This window comes from Lissotriton helveticus, chromosome 3_1 (genome assembly GCF_964261635.1).
Source record: "Lissotriton helveticus chromosome 3_1, aLisHel1.1, whole genome shotgun sequence".
NCBI classification, from domain to species: Eukaryota; Metazoa; Chordata; class Amphibia; order Caudata; family Salamandridae; genus Lissotriton; species Lissotriton helveticus.
This window is the reverse complement of record NC_136061.1, coordinates 1,536,325,913-1,536,351,779: the sequence shown is the minus strand read 5'-3', so window position 1 is coordinate 1,536,351,779 and position 25,867 is coordinate 1,536,325,913. Positions and strand designations below refer to the sequence as shown.

Sequence of the window (25,867 nt, the reverse complement as noted above, 5' to 3'; positions counted from 1 at the left end):
AACCTTTTTTCTGTATTAAGAGCCATTTCATGTGTAAATTCTCGTATACGAATTAGTGATAATGTATAGATATGCGTGATTACTTTAGCATTATTCTACAGCTTGAGTGCATATATTACATGACTTTTTTCCGTATCTTTGATAATTTCAAAATGCATTTATGTATTTTGGGGTGGTAAGGTATACACGATACTCTACAGTATGTTTTACTATGCATAGATTAGTAAATATGTCCATAGTTAGCGTGGAGTGGGTGTGATGTATTCCTATAGGTTCTGTATCGATCCCCCTATTCCTGACCCTATTCTGGTTAACAAACTAACAAGTTAACTAGCAGCCATCCCATGAGGCAGAAAAACCCCCATGGAACCGTTATCTGATAGCCACACTACGGCACAGGAGCGTGTTATCTGATTAGGTCATAACGCTTGCCATCTAATTAGACAAGCGATATTCCTCCAGCCCCTGATAAGGCATACGGAGTTCTCAAAACAAATCAAACCTATGACAACCTGGGAAAAACCCTGCGGCCATTGTTTTGATTTCACCGAGAACTTCAGCAAAAGAATGTGCTAACGACTTGGTCGTATGACATCCTTATTGACGTATCTATGTCCATCCTTACGTCAATCTCGGCACCTTAAAGGTATAAATATTACCGATATTGCCCTATGCAAACACACGCGGTGGTGACGAGATCGGAGCAGCCAGACTTGCCGAAGCCCAGAGCAGACCCCGCTGGCGCAGCCCCGCCTTTCCTGACGCGCTGAGAACGAGACGCTGCTTTCTCCTGCCGAGAAATCCAGCTCCGGCGCTTCCGGGTAGCCCTCGCAGGCAGCCTGGAATATCGAGACCAGAGACGAGAGATACCATCCCTCATCCATCCTAGATTCCAGGTACAGAACTGAATAACCCCTCACAGAGCATTCTTTAGTCAGTCACTTGGCAAAACAAACTTAACTTAAACTGTAACTTTCTATTCCCGCCCACGCTTTAGACTTAGGTCAGGTACACGGGGTAGGCGTAGTTAGAAACACCAGTTGAGTACGATTAGTCAAATGTATATGTGTATGTAATATATCTTATTCATTTTAAACCTTCATATGGCTTAGAAACCATATCAATGTTTTTACAGTATTATTTTATACTTCTGCTTTTAATGTATGCACTTTACTTAACCATAAGTATTGCAATAATATCGATCCATTTCTCTTGTATGAGAAAAGAGACTGATCAATAAATAACATCTTTTATTGAACACGCCCGTCTCTTCCTTTTCTCTACAATCTGATGAGACTAAGAATGCACGTACTGACTGAGTAAAATAAATTGCCTTTTGTTTTCACACGACTCTCGAGATACACTCTTGATTAGGGGAGAGCAAAGTTGTCATGTTCTATGGTTGTCAGAAACTAAATCCCTTCTTGTCTATCCAGGGAGGTTCAACTCCTCCTTGCCTATTCGAGAAAGTTTCTAGTGAACTCTGAGCTAGCTGGCAAACCCAAAACTTTAAGTCTAATATCGACAGTAGTAGACCTAGTTAACGTCTGGTCTAGGCCTATACTATTGAAGGTATTATTCCAATGCGCAGAGCCTATTGGGATAATAGGAACTACACTACAGTGCATGAGCAGCAACAGTAAAGTATCTCAGTGCCGGCCAATGGGGCATGAAGGTGTTCATAATCTGCGCTTGTGCAGATGGCACTGAGCGCTGGTCCCAATTGGCAGTGATGATTGTTATTTTAGCAAAAGTGTGTGGGGGAGGGGAAGCCTGAGGGGGGGGGGCTCAGAAGAACAGGGAAGGCTGCAAGAGTGGGGGAAAGAGGGGTGTATAGGAGAAAGATATGAAGAGATGATGGCAATGAGTGAAATGAAATGGAGGGATGGAGGAAAGAAATGTACAAGGAAGAGCTAGGCGAGAGAAGAAACCACAGGACACCGTTAAACAGAAGGGATGAGCACAGAAAGCAAGGACCTTGGCAGAGCAGGGTAACGGGGGACATATGTTCTTGGGAGGGTATACCGGCAACCTGGGGCAGTCTGGAGTGAGGACCATTTATTATTTATTTATTTGAAAGTTTTATATAGCGCGGACAAGATCCTTGCGGATATCAGAGCGCTTTACATAGAAGGGATACATGAGGGATCATAGTTCAGAGGGGTAAATCAGATGAGAAAACAATATATCGTCAATCAGAAGAAGCAATCAGTACAATCAGGTAAATCATGCATAGGGTGCAATGTGATCTAACGATCTGTGCATTAAAAACAAGTAGAGGTATAATACTGCAATAAAAGGCATACATTCACTAGTTGATAATAATCTAAATAGGCCATTTCTTAGGGTGCTATATGAGCTAACGATCGGTGCATTATAAACAGATAGAAGTATAGTACTGCAATAAAAGGCATTCACTCGCTAATTAATAGTAGCATTTGCAGCCAGAACGGGAACGCCAGGTTCTCCCAAAACCACACGGGTGAATGCCAGGACAGGAGAGAATAGCAGCTGGCTGTAGAGCAGTAGGCCTTTGCCAAGATAGCTCCCTGTGCGAAAAGAAAGTTGGCACCCTCTCTGCTGGTGCCTAAAACAAGGCAGCAGAGAGCAGCTTTTGTGCTCAGAAGTCAGCCCATGGCTGCCTCAGAGTAGTGACTAGCCTCGGACACCCCCCTGTACCTCCTCCCACCTGATTATGCAGCTTAGTAACTCACGCTGCCGCCAAGAGGTTTGTTGGAGGGATAATAGTGTGAGGCAGCAGGGGGTGAGAGGGGATGGAGAGGCAAGAAAGCAGGCTGATGGAAGTGTTAAAAACAGCGCCCAGAAGGACCACTGAAGCAGGGTGACAGGGACGCTGTCTGCATGACCTGAATGCATCCAGCTCCTAACGCTCCTCTGAAAAATGGCACCCTGAGCATGGGCCTAGTTCAACAGCCAGCCCTGCTGTCAAGCAATGGTTTATGGGGTGGAAGAAGAAACAAGCATTTGCAATGCAATAGGTCTCGCATTAGGAAAGTTTGTGCTATTCTTGTAAATGACAATTTTTTTATTTATGTGTTGGTTTTGAAAATAGCTAAATTAATATCTTTGTCATTTACAATGCCGATAGTTATAACTTTCGCAAATGTGACACCTATAACCTGGGGTGATGCTGGGGTGGCGCCGGGTGATGCTGGGGTGGCGCCGGGTGATGCTGGGGTGGCGCCGGGTGATGCTGGGGTGGCGCCGGGTGATGCTGGGGTGGCGCCGGGTGATGCTGGGGTGGCGCCGGGTGATGCTGGGGTGGCGCCGGGTGATGCTGGGGTGGTGCTGAGTGATAATGTGGTGGTGCTGAGTAATAATGTGGTGGTGCTGAGTAATAATGTGGTGATGCAGAGGGCAGAAAGGCACAAAAAACTAGTCTAAGAGGGCAGAAGGGCAGAAAAACAAGGGAAAAACGAGTCTAACAGAGGGCAGAAAGGCACAAAAAACCGAGTCTTTGATTTAAAAAAAAACTCAGCCATCAGACCAAACCACAAAATGTACCTTCGACTAACATGACAGATGTAGTCTCGATTGAGTGACCTATAATCAGTGTAGCTTCAGCGTCAAATCTTAAGACGTCACCAAGATAGCTTAAACCGAAGCCCAGAAAACCCATCACTGCTGTTGTAGCAGGCTCTTGCGCTGGCTTCACCACAGGAACTGGCCGCAGGAACTCACTTCTTCCGTTAGGAAACTCCATTAAGGATTAGACATCTATGCTCCTGACGTGTCAGATCATCACCCGGGAGGAAGATGTACAAGCCTGACGTTTGTATAGCGAAAAGTTATTGTGAGTTTTCACAGATAGTCACGTAAGCATAAGGCAAATACCAGGTGAAGGAGAGTGCATTTCTGAAGACCTTCTCCAAGTACTTGGGGACAAAAGCGGCAGGCTCACAGTCTCGACACATGCAAAACACAGAGGCACAAAGGCACACAGGAATAAACTTCTTGGCTGCACTGAAGCTGCATGGGACGCTCTGTTACAGCGGTCACAGGAAGCGGGCATTACTGCAGAGATCTGTAGTAAACCCGCAGGCCGCTGGTTGTAACCCATGAAGCAGACATGGCTGCAAGCGCTGCCGTGGGGAATTGTGTAAGGCGCCATCACAGCACGAGTTTGCTTTGTGTGTCTGTTCACTAGCAGAAGTACTACTGTGCTGCACGCTGTAAAAATGAGCAAACATGTTTGCTTTAAGTTTATTGTACGCATGTGAGTGGCTGCACACTCCTGAATCCAGCTCGGGAGGCTCCCACCAAGCAAGTAATGTGGCGGGAGGGGTGAGGAACAGGGCAGGAGCACCGGGCACAAGGGAGTGGGAGGGGCTGTGATGCCTCATGGCTCCACGGAAACCAGGAACAACGTACTATAAAAAGCCGAACAATGTCTAATTAAACTTCGGTGAAAAAATGGGGATGGTTAGAAACAAAAGGACTCATATTAAACAAGCCTGGAGTGCTGCGGGAATGAAGGAGTGCAGTAGCAGCAGGATGCCGAACTTTAGTTACATTTTGATAAGAGCGTCTGTCGCACGGCCCGGCGGCCGTGAAAGTGAAAGTACGGCCGGCCGGCCGTGGGCAGTGAATAATTAGGGGAGGAGAAATGCCTGAGGCAGAGCGCACGCTGGGGGATGCCTGTGGGAGGGAGGCAGATGGCTTTGATGTGCCCGTGCTTTTCACGGGCACTGCATGAAATCGCCCGATTGTTAAGCTCTGGTTAAGCCCCGATATCTCTCGCAAGCTCAATGCGCAAGCGCATTGACAGGCGAGACCTAAAAAGGTGTGGTCGTACAGTTAGAACAGCCGAACAGCAAGGAATTATGGTACGAAAGAAGATGGGATGAGTGGCCTGCAGTGCAGTAAGGGTTTCTGGGATGAAAGTAAAACGGAGGGCAATGCATTCTGAGATGAAACTAGGGAAAAGAGACGGTGGCCCAGCAAGTGATCCTGGAATGCAAGAAGTGGAGAATAGAGGCCGAAATATAAGAAGGGTTTTGGGGATGAAAAAATAAAAATTGAGGTAATTGGTAATACAGCACGGTTTTCTGAGTGGGTGATGGTTCAGAAAATGATTCTGGGATATGAGAAAGGGAAAGGGGCTGGCAGGACAACAAGGGTTTCTGGCTGGGATGAAAGCGTTTGGGATAGGAAAGGAGGTTAAGAGGGAACGGCTGCTGCAGATGACCAATGGCCCCTGCGCGCGCCGCTGTTTAAAACCAACCTAATAGTGGTGCGTGCGCAGTATGCTCTTTTTGGAAGCACATACTCATGCTTGTGGCGCGCTCCTGCTCTCTTGCAAGGTGGACACCGCCACAAACACTAGTATGTGCTTCCAAAAAGAGCAGAGCGACTGCTAAAGGTCCTCCTATGCAGCGCATGCGCGGTGCGTAGGAGACACCTAGAAACAAAGCCCTGGGGACCTTGCCCACAAAGAAGTGCAGGGGCCAGCTATTTTTTATTTTTGCAACAGATTCGTGATGTCATCCAGAACTGGGGGATTAGCGTATCCCTTCCCCGATTGTTTTTTTTTTTTACTTTTAGGGGCTTGGCTGAAGCAGAGTCCCAAGAGGGCTGCCAACACTTCCTGGTTTAAGTGTTGGCAGCCAATCAGATTTCAGCATGGGAACCGTCAGATTCTCTGAGGATTTATTTTAATATCTCAAAAACTACAGTACGGATTTACACCACATCACCAAAAGGTCACTTTCTAGACAAACCGCTACCTTTCTGCCAAATTTGCTGTAATTCACTTCAGCGGTTCAGGCTGTGATGACTACAATTCATAGGAGAAGTAACCTGGGAAATAACATTTTGTTTACCATCCTGCCCCTCCTTTTTCCTCGGCCCCCGCATGCAGGATGGCCAGACACTTACAAAGCACAACTAGAATCACTGGTGCTCTTTCTTGGGAAAATTGCATGTAGATTTATCAAATGGCACCAGAGATATAAGCAAGTCAAAACACGCTCTATAGAAACTAGGTCCTACCCATACCTACTTGCTGGCGACTGCCACATACGCACACAAGCCCATCTCTATAAAATTACTAAAATTGCTGTTTCAACCTGAAAGTGTCCACCATTTAATTTACCCTCTCCTCTCCAGGAAAGTCAAAGAGTTTGGCATGTACTGATTCTAACTGCTACTAAATCACAGAACAAACCATCCCTGACAGGAAGCATTCTGGGAGTGTGGGAGGGGTTGAATGGCTGGGGATTACTAGCCTTTTGACGATAGGGCACAAAAAGAAAAAGATTTGCCTTATGATTGCAGCAAACATGCTAGAGAAACTGAACACCAAATTTCTGCAAGATTGTCGGAGCATTACATAATTAAAGGAAGATGGAAACTTTTGGATACCAAAAAGAAAAACTTTTAACAAAATAACTTAGACAGTACTCACCAGTGCAAACAAGATTTCGGCACAAGCCATTTCTGAAATCATGGAATACGCGATTTCGATGCTCCTAAAGAAAGTTAGAGGTGTAAGAAAGTGTCAAACATCTTCAACTGCACTACAAACATTCCGCAGCAGGAAATACTCAGCATTTTTCAAAATCTCAAATTTCAGACAGTTAAGCTAGAATACATCTTACTATGTTTTCTATAAATATGCCAAGTCCAACCAATATCGAAGGTTCAACGTTTAATGAGTCTTGAAGATTGCTATAGACTGCTATTAATGATTTTTTGATATTAACAAAAATAAAATTAAACTTGAAACTTACCTGTCTCATTTTAGCGTGGATATAGAAGCATGAATATCCAAGCTGTGAGATTTTCTTTGCAAGAAGTTCCACTCGCTGAGAAGAGTTGCAGAAAATGATGGACTGGTTAATCTGGAGCTGCAGACAAACAATTGGTAACGTCATGGGCAATTTCAATTTAACGTTAATCTATTCTCAAACATCACTACTCAAATGTCATAGCTCAATATATTATAAGACATTTACCACTTGACCATACCTATATAGTGCGCATGCACCTTTCAGAAATGTATTCCACTTTACCGCCCAGTTCTCTGCTACATAGAACTACAAAGCGGCGGAAAATCCTCAAAGCCACTTAAGAATCCAAAGACAGCACATGTTAAACACCGTATCAGGAGCCATAGTACTGACCAGACAAGCTGGTCTCCTTACCCTGGAAAAAAGCGTGTTGAGGCAGTGCACTTTCTGGCGCTCAGTCACATATGCGTAGTATTGAGTCACTCCTTTCAATGTCAGCTCCTCCATTAGGTTGATCTCATAAGGTTTCTGCAAATGGGAACTCTGATTTTTGGAAGAGATTGAAAAGAAGGAATTGGTGTTTCACTCCACACGTGCAGATAATAAAAGCTTAGTTTCATACACAAATGTTGCAAACAAACAAACTAAAAGAATGCACATAGGCCTATACCCAACATTGGAAAAACGAAAACTGAATATATATCTTTCTGTAAGCAGAAGTGAACAATTACTGTGTGGCTCAGTTAGGTCACTTTGTAGAAGGGGGTGCAGCAGAAAAGTTTCAAAATTTGAAATGACTAATGAGACAAACCTGTATGTATGCAAAACTTGCTTACAAGAACTCCAGTCAGATCCATGCGACATTCCAGATAAGCCCTGGCAAAGTAAATAGGTCTCATCTTTTGGATCGATTGCCTTTGCCAATTGTGGTTCATGAGGGAAGCACACAAAGGCAAGTGCAACACAAAGCGCAGTGGAGGGCAAGTACATAGAGAAACAGGTATCACATGTAGGTGGGGAAACACGTGTGAGGGGAACACAAATGTGGGTGGAAGAAAACAAGGGAGTAAACAACAGTGTTAAGGTGGTGTTTGGGCAAGCACATGAACACCGGCATTGTGTGGGGTGTTTTGCAGGTGGAAGCAAAAGAAGAAACAATACGGAGCAGGGGAACACAAGGGTTAGCAATACTGAGAACAAGGGGGCATGGCGAGTTTCAAGAGTTCCTAAGCACATGACAGGAAGAGCAACAATAAAGGGACGGGGGTCTGGTCTGTATGAGGAAGAAATGAGAGCAACAGAGAAAGAGGGTAGCAATATTTTGCAGAGAAGTACACAATAGGAGACAACATGAAGCGTCTGGGTAAGAAGCACATGACAGCAACACGGGGGTGGGGTGTTTTGCAGGGGACGCACGAGGGACATCAGAACAGTACTGAATAGGGGATATGGTGGGGAAAGCACACAAGAAGGAATTTTACAACATGCACTCATGTAAGGGTATCACATAAGGAAGAAAAACAATGAGGAGTGATAGCTAATGAATAGAGCAACATGGATCACATGGGTAGAGGCTTGCAAGGGAAGCACATGAGTGATAGCAACACAACAAGGAGGCAGAGTAATTTTCAGGAAAAAAGCCAGAGCAAAGTGAGCGGCCTGGGGTTTGCAGGAGACAAATGCAGCAAAGGGAAAGGAATGTTTTACAGAAGAGAACGATCCAAGCAGAATGCAACACGCACAGGGGCAAGAAAAACCACACAAATGAGCAACAAGGACCAAAGTGTGTTAAGCACACATGCAACACAGAGCAAGGGGTGTTGACACAAACAATTTACAGGGGGCGCACACAATGAGGAGAAACAAATATGAGCGAGAGCAACACGGAGCTGTGTGTTTTGGGGAGAAGCACACAAGGGAGATATGGAGAGGGTAAGCAAACCAGGGAGATGGAAAGCACATGTAGTGAGTGCTTAGCTGGAAAAAAGCACTGGCAAAGGACCTGTAGGCTTTGACAATTCATTTTGGTGATCTCCTACAGTATTAGCAAGGTGCTGTGCAGAATGCCTATAGGCTAAATAAAATCAAGCGTCTAATGACAATATGTCTGGCTTAAAAGGAATGTTTTATAGTAATGGAGCATTACCAGTAAATAGTATGGAAATGGATGAGTAGAAGCTAATAACTTTAGAATACTGATTTAACTTAAAATGTGGGTGACATTTGCACTGTCGAACAACTTACTTACCTTCGGTAACAATATGTCTATAAGAGACAGATCAGTTATTGATTCCCCACCTTAGAATTACTGCCACGCGTCAGACTGGAGCCGGAGATTTTTTTCCTCAGTAGTACCCCTGCGCATAGATAGGTGGCTTCGGGTGACTGCGTTAGTCATTGGCATCGTGGTTGCCCGAATGACGTCACGTTATCTACTCAGATGCCGCCCTTGCGCGCTGAAGTTCTTTACACGACATTCCACGCCAGAAGTGCAGAGCCATGCAAGACACTGACAACTGGTGCACAAACACTAGGGCCCTGAAAGGGAAGTAGCTTACCCTAGAAGTCAGTTCGCAGAACGGGGAGGATGGGTGGTGTGGTGAGGAATCCATAACTAATCTATGACTTACAGATATATCATTAATACTTTAAACAGAGCACAACACCAAAGTACAATTTCAACTGACTTATCTCCCCAAATGCACAAGTTGTCACACAAGCATGGCACTCCTGCAGATTAAAGACTGGATTACTCGTTATAGTAGACTAGAAGAGGCAAAAAGTGAAACCTATGGAGACGGATGTATTTTTGTGACAGTCCGAATAGAAGCTGCTCCCTTTCGTTGAAGTTCAACGAAGGATAGCAGGGAGCATTTGGGAGATAAAACTGGTGCTCACTGGACAAACTTGAAACAGAGTGACATCCTTAAACTCTAGGACTAAAAAGAAAGAGGTGCCTGAATGAATTACTTTTTCTTACATGGATATTCTTACGATTTGAGCCTTGAGAAAGTTGTCTTACGACACGTGTCGGCTGTATGAATGTACACAACTATGTCAAAAAAACAAGAACGGGTCCATTTATGTTATACTTTTACGGAAGTAATTACACCATTTGTTCTATAGCTGCAATTTTTCTAATTAAATGTTACTGACAAAGTCAGTTGAAATTGTACTTTGGAGTTGTGCTCTGTTTAAAGTATTAATGAGTAAGGATTTGGAGAAATTGTTCTCCATTTACTGAGTAACACTGTGGGTGGCAGTGTTTACATTGAGCACGCCCTTACATTAAGTGAATTAATATTGGCAAACAGAACGGAGGTGCTAACTATTTTTCTACCACTGCCATCATTTGTTGTATGTGACATACAGATATATTATTAGCGAAGGTAAGTAACTTGTGCATTTGAAAGGGACAGTTATGGATTCGTCGCCTTTGAATAGATACCCCAGCAATACAGATACCGGTGGTGGGTCTGCAAACCAAGTTCACACCAGAAAGTCCTGGAGAACTGAACGGCCGAAGCAGTCTCTCCGGACTTGGCGGTCCGTTTGGTAAACATGTACAGTGAAGCCCACGTGTACAGTAAGCCCACGTAGCTGCCTGGCTGATGTCAAGGGGGACTTCATGTCCCGACGCATTAGTAGCTGCCGTCGCCCTGGTGGACTGGGTAGGCAACCCCACTGGAAGTTCTTTTTGCGCCAAGGAATAACAGATTTTAATGCAAAGAAAGACCCATCGGGCGATGGTTTGTTTTTGCACAGCCAGACCTTTCTTGGCGCCCACATAACCAACAAAGAGCTGGTCACCCACCTGGAATTGTTTTGTGTGATCCAGATAGAACGAAAGCACACGTTTTGGATCCACACTGTAGGGCCTCTTCTTTAGAAGGATATGCAATGAAGGTGGGCAAAGTGATGGTCTGTCCTATATGGAAAGAGGTAACCACTTTGGGAAGGAAAGGTGGCTTAGTGCGGAGGACAACTTTGTCCGGATGAACAGCCAAGAAAGGAGGCTTAGAAAAAAGGGCTTGTAGCTCATTCACCCTGCGAGCAGAGGTGATGACAACCAGAAAGGCAGTTTTAAGGGTCAGGTGTCTAAGAGGACAGTTGTGTAGCAGTTTGAAAGGAGCACACAAGATAAGAACCAGGTTATAGTCCCACTGGGGCACCACGTAAGGAGTTGGAGGAAACAAGTGAGTAATGCCTTTAAAGAAACGATTTACAATAGGGGACTTGAAGAGAAGGCTGGTCAGGCAGCCGAAGGAAGGCCGAAAGATAGCCTTTGTAAGTGGCCAGAGCAGTACCCTGCAGGGCCAAAAAGAATGGAGGAGAGAACTTCTGAAAAGGGGGGCAGAAAGGGGATCCACAGCCTTTGCTGCACACCATGCCACAAACTTTTCCATCTACAGGCTTATACAGTTTTGGGTGGAAGAACGCCTTGCTGCCAAGATGACATTACAGACTTCGGGAGGAAGGTTGAAAGCTGTCAACGGACGCTGCTCAATCTCCATGCAAGGAGGTGGAGGCTGGACAGGTTCGGGTGGAGTACCGTCCTCTGCTGCTGTGACAAAAGATCCCCACAAAGAGGCAGACTGTTCGGCGGATCGATGGTCATAGCTTGGGATACCAGACTCTTCATGCCCAATCTGGGGCCCCAATAAGAACTTTGGCCTGGTCATGCTTGATCTACAGTACTCTGGGTAGAGGTGGTATAGGAGGAAAGGCATATAGAAGACTGCAACTCCACTCGCGACGAAAAGCGTCGCCTATTGAGGGCCGCCTTGGAAATTCCAATGCGCAGAACTGCTGACATTGTGCGTTCTCTTCTGTGGCGAATAGATCTAACCAAGACTCTACCCACTGCTGAAAGAGACCTTGCACTACCTCAGAGTGAAGACGCCATTAGAACTCTATCATGCACCTGCATCGGAGCTCGTCCGCCCTGGTGTTCAGAGAACCTGCAAGGTGTTTAACCACCTGAGATATGCCCAGATGTTCCAGCCATGTCCAAAGGCTGAGAGCCTCTTGACTTGGGGTCCACACCCCCATCCCGCCCTGTTTGTTGCAGTACCACATGGCGGAGGTGTTGCCTTTTCCCCTGGCAGAGGGAAGGAATGCCTTAGTGCAAGACGCATCGCCCGAAGCTCCAGGAGGTTGATATGGAATCTGGACTCCGCCGGAGACCAGAGGCCTCTGATCTCCACCTCTCCCATGTGGCCACTCCGCCCCAGCAGTGATGCATCTGTCACCGGTGAACTCTGGCTGAGGAAGGGAGATGGATCTGCCGTTTACCCAATCCCAGTTAGTTAGCCACCACTGCAAGTGACCTGCAGTGCCTTCCGAGATCTGGATGCAATCGGAAAGATTCCTCGGATGCTGTGCCCACTGGAACTTCAGGCTCCACAGCAGAGCCTGCATATGCCACCTGGCATAGTTCACCAACAGGATGCAGGAGGCCATGAGGCCCAGAAGACTCAAGGTCATTCTGACCGAAATCTGGGATAGAGGCTGAAAGATTGGAATCATAGCCCGAATATTCCAGACTCAATGCTCGGAAGGATATGCCCGAAACGGCCCTGTGTCCAGAACCGCTCCGATGAAAAGGAGCTTCTGAGAGGGAATAGGTTGTCACTTCAGCACATTGGTGAAACCCAGCAAATGCAAGAGGTCAGCCGCAGTCTGGAGGTGGGAGACAACTGCCTGGGGCGAGCCTGCCTTCAATAGCCAGTCGTCGAGATAGGCGAAGACTGGAACCCCTGATCAATGCAGATGACCACCACCGCCACCACTTTTGTGAACACCCAGCAAGATAAACAAAGTGCTTGTGGCCTACCATGAACCGTAGATAACGTCAATGGGCCAGCAGGACGGGGATGTGAAAATCAGCGTCCTACAAGTCCAACGCTACCACCCAGTCTCGAAGGCCGAGGGCAGACAGAACCTTAGCCAGGGTCAACATTTTGAATGTCTCCTTCCAACACTAGGTCTTTTAGTTGTCCTCGAGCTTGGTTCCATTGCCATGCTAGGCATTCTTGTAATGGGCGCATCTGGAGTCTGGCATGGGGGACAATGAATATGCAGGAGGCAATCATGCCTATGAGCTGCATAAAGATTCGAGCTGGCAGAGTGTTGTGGCAGGAATTTACGAATGAGTATCTGCATGCTGGCTGTCCTTGCTGAGTTTGGATATGCTTTTGCCACTGAGGTATTTATAGTGGCTCCCAGGTACTGCTGTGCGTGGGATGGTTGCAGATGCGATTCTGGGTAGTTGATGGAAAACCCTAGACTGTAGCAACTGAAGTGTTTGAGATGTGTGTGCTGCGCACTGTTGGTACGATTTCGCTTGTATTAGTCAATCATCCAGATAGGGGTACACATGGATGTGTTGCGTTCTGAGATGTGCTACCACCGTCGCTAAGCATTTTGTAAACACTCTTGGAGCCGTGGTAACCCCGAAGGGCAAAACCTTGAATTGGTAGTGTTGACCTATTGTGAACCGGAGGTATTTTCTGTGGGCTGGATGGATGGGTATGTGAAAATACGCATCCTTGAGGTCCAGTGTTGCTAGGAAATCTCCTTGTTGGAGCAACGGGAGCACTTGCTGTAGTGTGATCATATGGAAGTGTTTCGATAGTTATCTTTGATTTAGGGGTCCGAGGTCCAATATTGGACTGAGGGAGCCGTCCTTCTTGGGCATAAGGGAAGTATAGGGAGTATACTCCTGTTCCTTGCTGGTGGAAAGGGACTAGCTCTATGGCCCCCTTTTCCGGCATGCATTTCACCTCTTGTAGGAGCAGGGTGATGTGTTCTGTGGACATAGGACGATGTCTGGGTGGTATGCTTGGTGGTGTAGAAGTCAGTTCTAGGCAATAACCAAACTGGATAACTTCTCTCACCCACCTGTCCGTGGTAATTGCGTGCCAGACAGGTAGGAACTGTTGGAGTCTGCCTCCGACCGGTGTTATGTGGTCTGGAGGCAGCGTAATGAAGTCACTGTTTTGTGGCAGTGGAGGCTCTGGTGTTATTGCCTCCACGTCCTCTTCCCTTATTACTGTTGCCCCTATAACCGCCTCTGTTTGTGTTCTTGTTGAAGGAACCTTGTGTGTTACTTTTGTATGAGGCAGATGTTTGCGAGGTATTTCCTCGTGTAGTTGCCCTGTATGAGGAGCGCCGAAAGGAGCCTCTGTGTTGCTGAAATTGCAATGCCCCCATTGATTTTGCGGTTTGTGTCTTTTTTCATTTTATCCAAAATGGTGTCGACAGCAGGGCCAAATAGAAAATCTTGATTGACAGGTTGGTTAAGAATGGTGGGACTGCACCTCATTCTTAAAACCGGAAATACGCAGCCATACATGGCTGCGTAATAAGGCGCTAGTGTTAATTGACCTAGCTGCGGTGTCTGCTGCGTCAAGCGCGCATTTGATGGAAGCATTTGTTATACATTTTCCCTCTTGTATGAGGTCATCAGCTTGTGCTTTAAAGGGCTCAGGCAGGTGTTGCATTAGGCTTTCGAGTTGATCATAATGCGCCCTGTCGTAACAAGCCAGTAGGGCTTGTGTATTAGCAATCCTCCATGAGTTGGAGGCTTGTGCTGCTAGCCTTTTGCCTGATGCCTCCAGTATTTTTGACTCTTTATCGGGGGGAGGTGCTTCCCCTGTTTGGGAGTCGGCCCGTTTACGTGCATTAGCCACTACCAGTGAGTCTAGTGGTAACTGTCCCCTGATGCAAGTAGGGTCTGTAGGAGCTGCACTATACTTCTTTTCTATTCTGGGGTTGATAACCCGTGCCCTGGCTGTATCCTTAAATATGTCAGGTGCATGTTTCAGAACTCCTTTAAAATGGGAAGTGTTCTAACACTTTTTTCTGAAGTGGGGAAGGTGTCAAATAAGAAGACTTCCTTAACAGGGTCATTATGCATATCTACATTGTGGAATTGTGCTGCCCTGTCTATGAGTTGATTGAAGACTATGGTGTCATCTGTAGGTGACGGCTTAGTAGGATAAGAGGGTACATCAGGGATGGGGTGGGTGTTGTAAGGGTCTGTTGGCTCCTCCCATGGTTCCTCTTGTGGTTGAGGATCTTGTGGGAAATCATATTGAGGTTGTGGCTCATCCCCCATGTTTCCCTCATTGTCCCCGTGGTGAGAAGGAGAGTAAGGAATGTAAGGATTAAAGGGTGTAGTAGGCATGATAGGCTGAAAAGGAATGAAGGGTCTAGAGGGAGAAGTCCCAAAGTCCTTTTTCTTTAATGGAATAGGGGAATGTGAGCCAGAGTCCAAAGGCCTCTTCTTTCTGTGCAGGATGGTAACTTTACCAGTGTCTGGATTGATGTATATTTTAGCTTGGTCGTCTGATGGATCTGGGTGGAAGAGTTCTTCCTCTACAGTCCTGGGTTGAGTGTTAGACTTCTTTGGGTCGGTAATACTTTCCTTTGACAACTTTTGGTGTTTTTTGCTTTTTTTCGGCTCGGGTCCTTGTTCGGGGTAGACGAGAGCTTTCGGGTCGATACGTTTTTTGTGCTCCGTAGCCTTTTTGTGATGAGTGTTCTTTTCAGAGTCGACGTTCTTCTTCAGATCGACTGGTGTCTTTGGAGCACTTAACTTTGGGTTGACAGGTTTTTCCGGCCGTGCTACGGGCTTCGGTACGGCCCCCTTTTTGTCGGCGACCTTTGACGGGTCGATGGATTTTGGACCGTTAGGCTTATTTGGGTCGGCGACCTTCTTCGGTACGGCGCCCTTAGGCTGCGTGCCCCTGTTCGGTTCGACTACCTCTTTGGGGTCGACGTTTTTTGGCTGAGCGGCATTCTTGTGGTAGACAGTCTTTGTGCTCGACGCTTTTTGGCTGTACGGCCTTTTTTGGTTCGACGCCCTTCGGGTCGACGACCTTTTTTGGCTCAGGAACCTTCTTTGGGACGATGTTACTGGGCCCTGGGGTCTCTGAAGGTTTCTGTTTCGATTTCGGAGCCAAGCCAGATGGCCGGGCTGGCAAAACTTTATGATCTTGGCTAAGGCCTTTTGGCGATGCCTTGACCGGAGCCTTCGGTAACGGTCTTATTGGTGTCGGGGGCTGTGTACTCACGATTTGCCCCGGTGGGATCTCGTCATCGGAGTCAGAGTAGTCCTCGACGGTGACGATCTCTAGGTCAGAGTCTTGAGTGTCCGGTAGTTCCTGGTCATCGAAGATGTTGTCCGGTTCAGGTGCCTGTCGCTGCATTTCTTGCCTAAAGGCCCGTCGGATCCGTATGATTTTCTTCGACCGAAACTGGGCGCAGGCCGGGCAGGTTTCTTCCCTATGGTCTGGGGAAAGGCACTTGTTCCATACTGAGTGTTTGTCAGTATGTGGGAACTTGGAGTGGCATTGTGGGCACCTTTTAAAAGGGCTTCTTTCCATCGACGGTCGGCTCACGTGGCGTCGAAAAGGCCCAACGGCCCACGTCGACGACCAATGGGAGATGGAAAGCTGGATCGAGTAGAGAGGTACCGAACGAGAACAATACCGTCGAAGTCGAGGGCCTTTTGGCCTTTAGAAAGTTTTTTTTTTTCGATTCCGAAGTTAGTTTTGGAGTTAGCATCCGAACCCAATGGTGGAAAAAAACAATCTGAGGATGGAGAAGATTCCCATGCGCACTGTAGTCTAGGGGAGGAGTCACCTATCTCGTGATACTTCAAAGACTTCCAAGACAACAAAGTGCAATGATCCGGACCCAACACTAGGCGGCGATCTATGCACAGATATGAATTCAGCAGCCCACATGCCTTGAACAACATCTTCCCAAGATGGTCCAGGTTCTTGGATTCTCGATCAGGTGGTGCGTTAGGTAATGCACCCTTGGAAGTTGAGGCTTGGACTACCAAGCTCTCAGGGTGGGGTGGTGGGAGGAAAATGGGGTAGGTCGGGCAGTGGCTTCTGGCAATCATCCTATCCACAGGAGCCCCTGTGTTGGGCTTGAACCAAGGGCCCAAAAGGATGTCCATGAGGGCATCATTGATGTCCATGAGGGCATCATTGAACGGCAGCAGGGGCTCCGAGGAGGCCACTGCCGGCTGAAGCAAATCAGTCAGAAGGTTAGTCCGAACTGCCACCGTAGGAAGCTAGAGGTTTAAGTCCTCGGCTTCCCTACGCAACACCACTGCATAAGATGCACCCTCCTCCGTAGCCACAGTAGGGGGAGAAAGCATGCGAAGGTCTGGGGAGGTGTCCAGACCCCTGGCATCACCCAACTCTCCTCTCCAGTCCGGTTCCCCTAACTGGTCTGCAAGAGGGTCCACAGACCCCTCCCAGTCCTCATCAGCCTCTCCTGGTAGCCACTCAGGGTGGTAGGTAACATCAGGGGAGAACTGGGGTACAAAAGTACCGATTGGCGCCAGTCCAGACATCGTCCTGCTCAGTGTCCTCATCGAGGGGGAGGCCAGGCCGATGCCGGCTGGGAACACAACTGGGGCGGAGGTGTCGTCACTGGATTTGGCGCTCGAGGAAGTGTCATGAGGTCGACCAGCGCCAATCTGGATCCAGACCTGGATCCTTTGGGGCTCTGCGGCGCCAGAGCAGAAGACGCCGGCATCAAAGGCCTAGAGCTCACAATTGAGTCTGCGGGACCAGAGGGCACGCCGGGCAGCCCCAAGATGAAATGCAAGGCTTTGTAAAAGTTACGAAGCTGGGGAGGGGGCATCCCATAAGATGAAATGCAAGGCTTTGTAAAAGTTACGAAGCTGGGGGATCGCACTGGCTCCAAGAAAGGCTCCACGGGCAGAGGCGGAAGAACACCTTCCACTTCCCGTGCCGGCCGACAGACAGAATGCGAAGAGCGACGATTCGTCACCTACTTGTGCTTAGACTTACCGAAGACTTTGATGACGAGTGGTGGTGATGGTGGCTCCGTGACTGGTCCCGCGACCTCACTCTTGACCGAAGCCTCGAACGGCGGGGAGCAGAGTGCCAGGCCTCGAGAAGCTTTCAGGTCCGCTCCCTCCAAGACTTCGGGTTCACGGCCCAGGACTTGGAGCAAGAATTCAGGTCGTGGTCACACTAAGCACCAAAGGCCCACGAGGTGCGGGTCCGTGACAGACATCAATTTGTGACAGGAATCGCAAGTCTTGAAGCCGGTCTGAAGAGACATCCCTCCGTGCACCAGGGGTCTAACACTTCAAACAAAGAGGTCGACACGTCACAAAAACGGAGTACAAAAAGTGACTCGAGGTACCGCTCTCTCCAGATCTGCACTGGCTGGCGCGGAAAGAGAAAGAACCGACATCACCGCAAAAGGGCGGCATTTAAGTAGATACTGCAACGTCATTCCGGCAACCACGACGCCGACAACTAACGTGGAGTCAACCAACGCCACCTATTGACGCGCAGGGGTACTGAGGAGGAAAAATTCTCTGGATCCAGACTGACGCCTGGGAGTAATTCTAAGGTGAGGAATCCATAACCAATTGTCTCAGATAAGCCAGACCTAAACATTCATGTAGGTTAATGACTGCCCTACTTTCAACTGTGTTGCTGCCAGAGAAAAACACCATAAAATATTTAGCTATCCAAGACATTTTAATAGCATTAAAATGTCATGTGTGCACCCCCAATAGTTCATGCTTAGGCAGCTCGATAAACCAAATGATCAGCTATGTGGCAGGCAAGCACTTTCTTGTGGAAGGATGAAACTACAGCTGAACGAAACATGTACTACTGAATCCCAACGTGGGTGGGTCCAAAGCCCCTCTCTAATGATACTCATTTAATTGTGTGGCGACAGCTGTGCTGCTAGGCCAGACCATAAAAAGCAAACCAGCATTTGCAACCGAATAGGTCCCGCCTTTATAAGAGTTTGAGCTATTGGCATTTTAAATGAAAATACCTTAACTTTTCGCAAATGAGAGACCTATCACATTGCAATTTTTTTTTGTTTATATGCGGCCCTTGCCGCACTCATGTTAGAGGCCGCGCATCTTTTAGAAAAGCCATGTCTAAAGACAGGGGTGCGGTCGCCATTAAAGAGAAAGCTCAGTATGGGGCGCATTTACTAGAAAAAAAAAAAAAGCACTTGGTCAAGTTGGCAATTTTTTTTTGTAAAAGCGCCCCATGCCTCAGTTTCACTTTAATAGCAGCAGCGGACCTTTCTTTAGAAGCAGTTAGACTAAAGAAAGGGGTGTGGACTCCAAAGTAAAAGTGCGGTATGGAGGCTTGCAAACAAAACAATGAATAGCAGAACACAAAAGCATGCGGCTGGGTTAGGCGCTGCAATTGAACTAAAGGCGTGGTCTCCAGTGGGAGTGCTGTGCTATAAAAAAAAGCATTAGGAGAGAACATGTCATTCCAGCAATACCAGGCAGGTGGAAACATTTAAGGAAATCGTGCTTGGAGGCTGTAATTAAAGCCTACCAAGTAACACGTAGGAGGGCCAGTCCTTATGGGAGGTTACAAAATGAGAAAACTTTGCTAAGGAGGGAAAATTGAACAATGAAAAGCTATAGTCTACAAAGGACTGACAACCCAATGAAAACTATGGGCAGCGTTCAAAGAGCAGCACATGCACTGCCCAGGCTAGACCAAAAAAGTAATGTGACATGCCCATGGCACACGCATTACGCATGCCTAGAAAGCAATGCAACACTTTATTTAGCAATTCATGATGAATTTGTAAATAATTTAAAAATGTTGTGCAAATTTTTTTTTTTTTTTTTAGGCAGATGGGCCATACCAATTTGCTAACTGCCCAGATTTTTAAAAAAGTGGGCATGGGGCCAACAAAGAAGCAGCGAGGGAGAAACAATGGGGAGTGGGCCAAAGAAGAGTTTGCAACACCACTAAGGAAACTGCAACACTGAGCACAACAGAAAATGAATATGCTACTTACCAGTATGCATCTGTTCTTGGCATGTAGGGCTGCTGACATTCATATCTATAGCATAGATCGCCGCCTAGTGTTAGGTCCGGATGATTGCACATTGTTGTCCTGGAAGAGTCTTCGAAGTATCACGAGATAGGTGGCTCCTCCCCTGGACTACAGTGCGCATGGGCATCGACTCCATCCTCAGATTGTTTTTAGCCATTGTGGCAAAGATGGAGTGTAACAGTGTAAGCGATGGCCATGCTAAGAGTAAGTGTAAAAAAGTCTGCAGCCGCTACAGGCGCCGGGGAGGAGGGCGGGCGATATGAATGTCAGCAGCCCTACATGCCAAGAACAGATGCATACTGGTAAGTAGCATATTCAGTTCGAGGCATGTGGGCTGCTGAATTCATATCTATAGCATAGAATACATAGCAGTCCCTCCATTAACGGCGGCCGTCTGTGCCAGCTGCAGAAGTCTGAAAAAGTGTTTTAAGAACAGCCTGCCCTACAGCTGCCTGCTGCTTGGAGTGCACATCTGCACAGTAATGTTTAGTAAATGTGTGTGGTGTAGACCATGTGGCTGCTCTACAAATATCTTCCAAAGGGATATTACCAAGGAAAGCCATAGAGGCCCCCAACTTGCGAGTGGAGTGGGCTCTGGGAGGGACCGTCAAAGTGCGCTTAGCCTTGTGATAACAAATCTGAATGCACTTAATCCACCTGGCTATACCTGCTTTGGAAATGGGGTTGCCTTTGTGCTGGGCTGAAAAGGCAACAAAGAGTTGTTGTGTTTTCCTAAAGTCTTTGGTCCTATCGATGTAGTACATACAGCTCGTTTGACATCAAGAGTGTGGAGCATTCTTTCGGCCACTGTCTCTGGGTTTTGAAAGAACGCGGGCAGTTCAATGGTCTGATTGACATGGAACCGCGAAACCACTTTAGGAAGAAATTTAGGGTTAGTGCGCAGCACCACCCTGTTTGAGTGAATCTGTATGAATGGCTCTTGTACAGTGAGCGCCTGCAGCTCACTAACACGTCGTAGAGACGTAATAGCAATGAGAAAAGCCACTTTCCACGTTAAGAACCGAATCTCACATGAATGTAGAGGCTCAAAAGGTGGGCCCATCAACCTGGTGAGGACCACATTGAGGTTCCATACAGGAGCTGGCGGGGTCCTGGGAGAGATGACCCGCTTCAGCCCTTCTAGGAAGGCTTTAATGGCAGGCACCCTGAAAACGGAGAGATGCTGCCTGTTTTGGAGATAAGCCGCTATGGCGGATAAGTGTATCCGAATGGAAGCATATGCAAGATTGCATTTGTAAAGATGCAACAAACATATGATGTTGGGAATGGACGCATCAAGCGGGTTGATGTGGCGTTCAGTACAGTAAATGACAAACCGCTTCCATTTTGCTGCATAGCAGGCTCTAGTGGTGGGCTTTCTTGCCTCCCGAATGATATCCATGCATTCAGGAGGCAAGTCAAGGTAGCCAAACTTTAAGACCTCAGGAGCCAGATCGCCAGATTGAGCTGTTGCGGATCTGGATGCTGAATGTTGCCATGGTTCTGCGTCAAAAGCCTGGGTGTGAGGTGCAGCCGTTGATGCGGTACCACGGAGAGTTCTAGAAACGTGGTGTACCATGGCTGGCGTGCCCACGTTGGAGCAACCAGGATGAGTGTCATCGAGTGTTGCATCAGCTTTCTTGCCACCAGCAGTATGAGAGTTGCTGGGGGAAAAGCATACGCAAATCTGCCTGACCAGTTCATCCATATCGCATTGCCCTGCGACTGTGGGTGAGGGAACCTGGCGGCAAAGCTTTGGCAATTTGCGTTTTCCCTCGTTGCGAATAGGTCTATCTCTGGATGACCCCACTGCTGGAAGTACGGGTGGAGTACTGATGGATGTATCTCCCACTCATGCATTTGGTGGCTATACTTGCTGAGCAGGCCCGCCATCTGATTGTTCGTGCCCGGGAGGTGTTCCGCCATGAGGAAGACGTTCCTCTGAATTGCCCACTTCCACATGCTCTGAGCCAGATGAGACAACTGTGGAGTGTGTGTACCTCCCTGCTTTTGGATGTAGTACATGGCAGTCATGTTGGCCGTCATGTTGTCCGTCATGTTGTCCGTCCGGATCAACACGACCTTGTTGCACAGATGTACTTTGAATGCCTTCAGCGCCATGAAGATTGCCATCAGTTCTAAGTAGTTGATGTGCATCTTCCGTTGCTGCGTTGTCCATAGTCCCTGCACCGTGTAGTGGAGTACATGAGCTCCCCATCCCTGGAGAGATGCGTCCGTCGTCAGGATAATCTGTGGCACAGGCTCCTGGAACGGTCGGCCCTTGCAAAGGTAGTGTGGATTCCACCAATGCAGAGAGTTGTATGCCCGACCGGCCACCAACACTAGGTCGTTCAACTGTCCCTGAGCCCGAGTCCACTGATGCGCCAAGCATTCTTGGAGCGGACGCATATGTAACCTCGCGTACGGGACTATGAAGATGCAGGAGGCCATCATGCCTATCAACTGCATGAACACTCTCGCAGGAAGCGAGTGTTGCAGTCTGAACTTTTGGATTAGCGACTGGATGTTGTTGATCCTCACTGAAGTTGGCTGAGCCGTGGCCGCCAGGGTATCTATCGTCGCGCCGAGATACTGCCGCACATGGGCCGGCTGAAGGTGCGACTTTGGATAGTTTAGTGAGAAGCCCAGGCCGTGAAGAAGGTGAATGGTGTGGAACATGTCGGCGGCGCACTGCTGGGCTGACTTTGCCTGAACCAGCCAGTCGTCCAGATAAGGGTAGACATGTACGTTCTGTCTCCTGAGGTGCGCCGCCACTGTCGCCAGACATTTGGTGAACACTCTGGGGGCCGTGGTCACTCCGAAAGGAAGGACCATGAATTGATAATGCCGATGCTGAATGGTGAATCTGAGGTATTTTTTGTGTGATGGATGGAGTGGAATGTGGAAGTAAGCATCCTTGAGGTCCAGGGTTGCCAGGAAGTCTCCCTGATTGAGTAACGGAAGAACTTGCTGCAGCGTTAGCATGTGGAAGTGTTCTGAGAGAATGTACTGGTTTAGGGGCCTGCGGTCCAGAATAGGCCTGAGGGACCCGTCCTTCGGGATTAAGAAGTACAGGGAGTACACTCCTGTGCCTTCTTCCTCCACTGGCACGAGCTCTATAGCGCCTTTTTGCAGCATGACAAGAACCTCCTGCTGCAATAAGTGCAAATGCTCTGTGGACATAGGACGGTGTTTTGGTGGTATGTTGGGTGGAGTGGATGTGAGCTCCAAACAATAACCGAACTGGATAAGTTTCCTGACCCACCTGTCTGTGGTGATGGATTTCCAGACTGGCAGGAACTGCTGGAGTCTCCCCCCGACAGGTGTGGAATGGTCAAGGGCAGTGACGGGGCGGTGTTTTGGTGGTATGTTGGGTGGAGTGGATGTGAGCTCCAAACAATAACCGAACTGGATAAGTTTCCCGACCCACCTGTCTGTGGTGATGGATTTCCAGACTGGCAGGAACTGCTGGAGTCTCCCCCCGACAGGTGTGGAATGGTCGGGGGCAGTGACAGGGCGGTGTTTTGGTGGTTGGTTGGAGTGGATGTGAGCTCCAAACAATAACCGAACTGGATAAGTTTCCTGACCCACCTGTCTGTGGTGATGGATTTCCAGACTGGCAGGAACTGCTGGAGTCTCCCCCAGACAGGTGTGGAATGGTCGGGGGACAGTGACAGGGCGTCACTGTTTGTTGGAGGCGGAGGAACGGGAGTTGTTGCCCCTGCCTCTGCCCTTGGCGCTGTTTCCCCGATAACCTCCTCTACTTTGCTTGGGGTAAGATTGCGCCCCACCTTTATTGAATTGTGTTTGCTGGGACATCTGGCCTCTGGAAACACCTCTATTGCCTGAGCGACGAAAAGTGCTCCCCCTAAACTGTTGGGACTGGAGTGCTCCCATGGACTTAGCAGTCTCGGTATCTTCTTTATTTTTTCCAAGGTGGTATCCACCTCAGGACCAAATAATCTGTCCGGGTTTACCGGCTGGTTGAGGATGGTAGTTTGGATCTCAGGCTTAAACCCGGAGATTCTGAGCCATGCCTGACGTCTCAACATCACACTGGTGTTAGTAGCCCTGGCTGCAGTGTCCGCAACGTCTAGTGCACACTTAATTGAAGCGTTGGAGATGAGCTTCCCTTCCTGGATAAGCATCTCCGCTGCCTCTTTATATTGGTCTGGGAGATGTTGCAACAGGGTCTCTAGCGTATCGTAGTGTGCCCTGTCGTACCGAGCCAAGAGTGCCTGCGTTTTAGAGATACGCCAGATATTGGCCGCCTGAGCTGCTACTCTTTCCTGATGCCTCCAGCACTTTGGATTCTTTGTCCGGGGGAGGAGCTTCACCAGTGGTCTGCGAATTCGCCCTTTTGCGGGCATTAGAATCGACCAGGGAGTCCAATGGCAACTGGCCCTTGATGTAGGTTGGATCGCCAGGTGCCGGTCGGTATTTTTTTTCAATTCTAGGGTTGGCCACCCTTGATCGCGTGGGTTCCTTAAAGATGTCCGCAGCATGTTTCAGGACCCCCTTTAGCATCGGGAGAGTCTTCACAGTCTTTTCAGCTGTTGAAAAAGTGTCAAAGAGGAAGTCCACCTCCACAGGGTCAGCATGCAGCTCAACGTCGTGGTTCTTTGCCGCCCTCTCGATCAAGGCATTGAATGCCGCAGAATCCTCAGTGGGAGAGGTCTTGACGTTGTAGACCTGAGGATCAAGGGCGGGTTGCTGATCCCCTTGGACTCCTGCCTCCACCCATGAGTCCTGTTCATCAGGATCTGTGTTGGCAGGAAAGTTGTATTCCTCGTCCACATCCCCAGCATCCTCAACATCCGAATAAGTTGGTGAGGATGTGGCAACTCTCGGAGTCCGAGGAGCCAGTGGTTCGACCAAGACCGGTGAATCCGAAGCAGGCTTTTTGCGCTTTAGAGGAATTGTGTATGACTCCAAAGGCTTCGTCGCCGTAATCTTCCGTTTGTAAAGCGTAAGCTTCCCGATGTCTGCATCGATGAAACGCTCCGACTGCTCCTCTACCAATGGTGGTCGATGCTTCAAGCCCCCAGCCGGGTGAGTAGGCTTCGAACCCGCAGAACCCTGAAAGTTCGCTTCGGGCACAGACCGTGGTGCGAAGGCCTTCGGTGCCACCTTCGGCGGCAACGTGAAGAGGATCGGCGTCGATGACTTCGACGTGGGGACTGACTGCTTCGGGGCGGAAGGTGTCTTGGGGTCTTCCGCCGAAGCCTTGTCCCTAATACGTTTCAGGGAGTCCGAGACCTGCTTCGTAAAGGAAGCGGATGGCTTCGTCGACACGACAGATGATCTCGGTCCACCAACGTGTGAAGACTCGAGTGATGACTTGGTCTGTTCCGGCCGAGGCTTTATCGGGTCGGCGGCCTGGGTAACCGTTTTTGGGGCCCCAGTCTTCGGCTCGACGCCCTTGCTGGTCTTCGGCTCGACGCTATTCTTGGACTTCGGCTCAACGCCTTTGCTTGGCTCTGGCTCGACGCCCGTCTTGGACTTCGGCTCGACGCCTTTGCTTGGCTCTGGCTCGACGCCCGTCTTGGACTCTGGCTCGACGCCCTTTCTTGACTCCGGCTCGACGCCCTTCTTGGACTTCTGCTCGACGCCTTTGGTCAATTTTGGCTGGACGCTCTTGCCAGACTTCACCGGGTCGACAGCTTTCTTCGGCCTGGGTTGTCCCGACACCTCGGAAGACGAGGGTGTCGACAGGGGATCAGACGTCTTCGGTTTCAATGGCTTTTCAGCCACTTTCGGTTGTGTTGACACCGAAGGTTTCACTTTCGGTTTCGACAATGGCAGCTCCGCCGAAGTGTCCGTAGCCGGACCTGGAGGCGGGGCCGTGGATCCTGGTGGAAGGTCTTGGGTAAGGCCGAGAGGCGATCCCTCGACCTGAGCCTTTGTAATTGTTCGAACGGGGCATAGCTCTTCCTCTGAGCTATCTTCCATGGCCCCATAGGCCTCATTGTCGTCTCCTACCTCGTCGACGACTTCTTCTACGTCTAGGCCTTCGACATCCACCTTATAGTCGTAGTCGATTTCCTCCGCTGGAGGTGAAATCTGCAGCTGAACTTAGTGTTCGTCTGCTTCCTCGCTGTCGAAGATGACCACCGGTGCCGGGGCCGACTGCCGGGCCTCCATGCGCGCCACGTGCCGAAGCCGAATCGTCTTCTTCGAACGAAACCGTGAACAAGCCATACAGTTGGCTTCATCGTGGTCCG

General features: G+C 48.6%; 1 protein-coding gene across 1 annotated transcript in view; it reads right to left on the bottom strand.

Moving 5' to 3' along the window:
- Window positions 1-25,867, bottom strand: part of DDX6 (DEAD-box helicase 6) — a 222,894-nt gene that overhangs the window by 90,210 nt on the left and 106,817 nt on the right. Inside the window, exons 9-11 of the mRNA XM_078682219.1 lie at window positions 7,167-7,295; window positions 6,753-6,869; window positions 6,428-6,491 (exon numbers count right to left, since the gene is read on the bottom strand). Of these exons, the coding sequence (XP_078538345.1) occupies window positions 6,428-6,491; window positions 6,753-6,869; window positions 7,167-7,295 (310 nt within the window). The remainder of the gene's footprint in view (window positions 1-6,427; window positions 6,492-6,752; window positions 6,870-7,166; window positions 7,296-25,867) is intronic.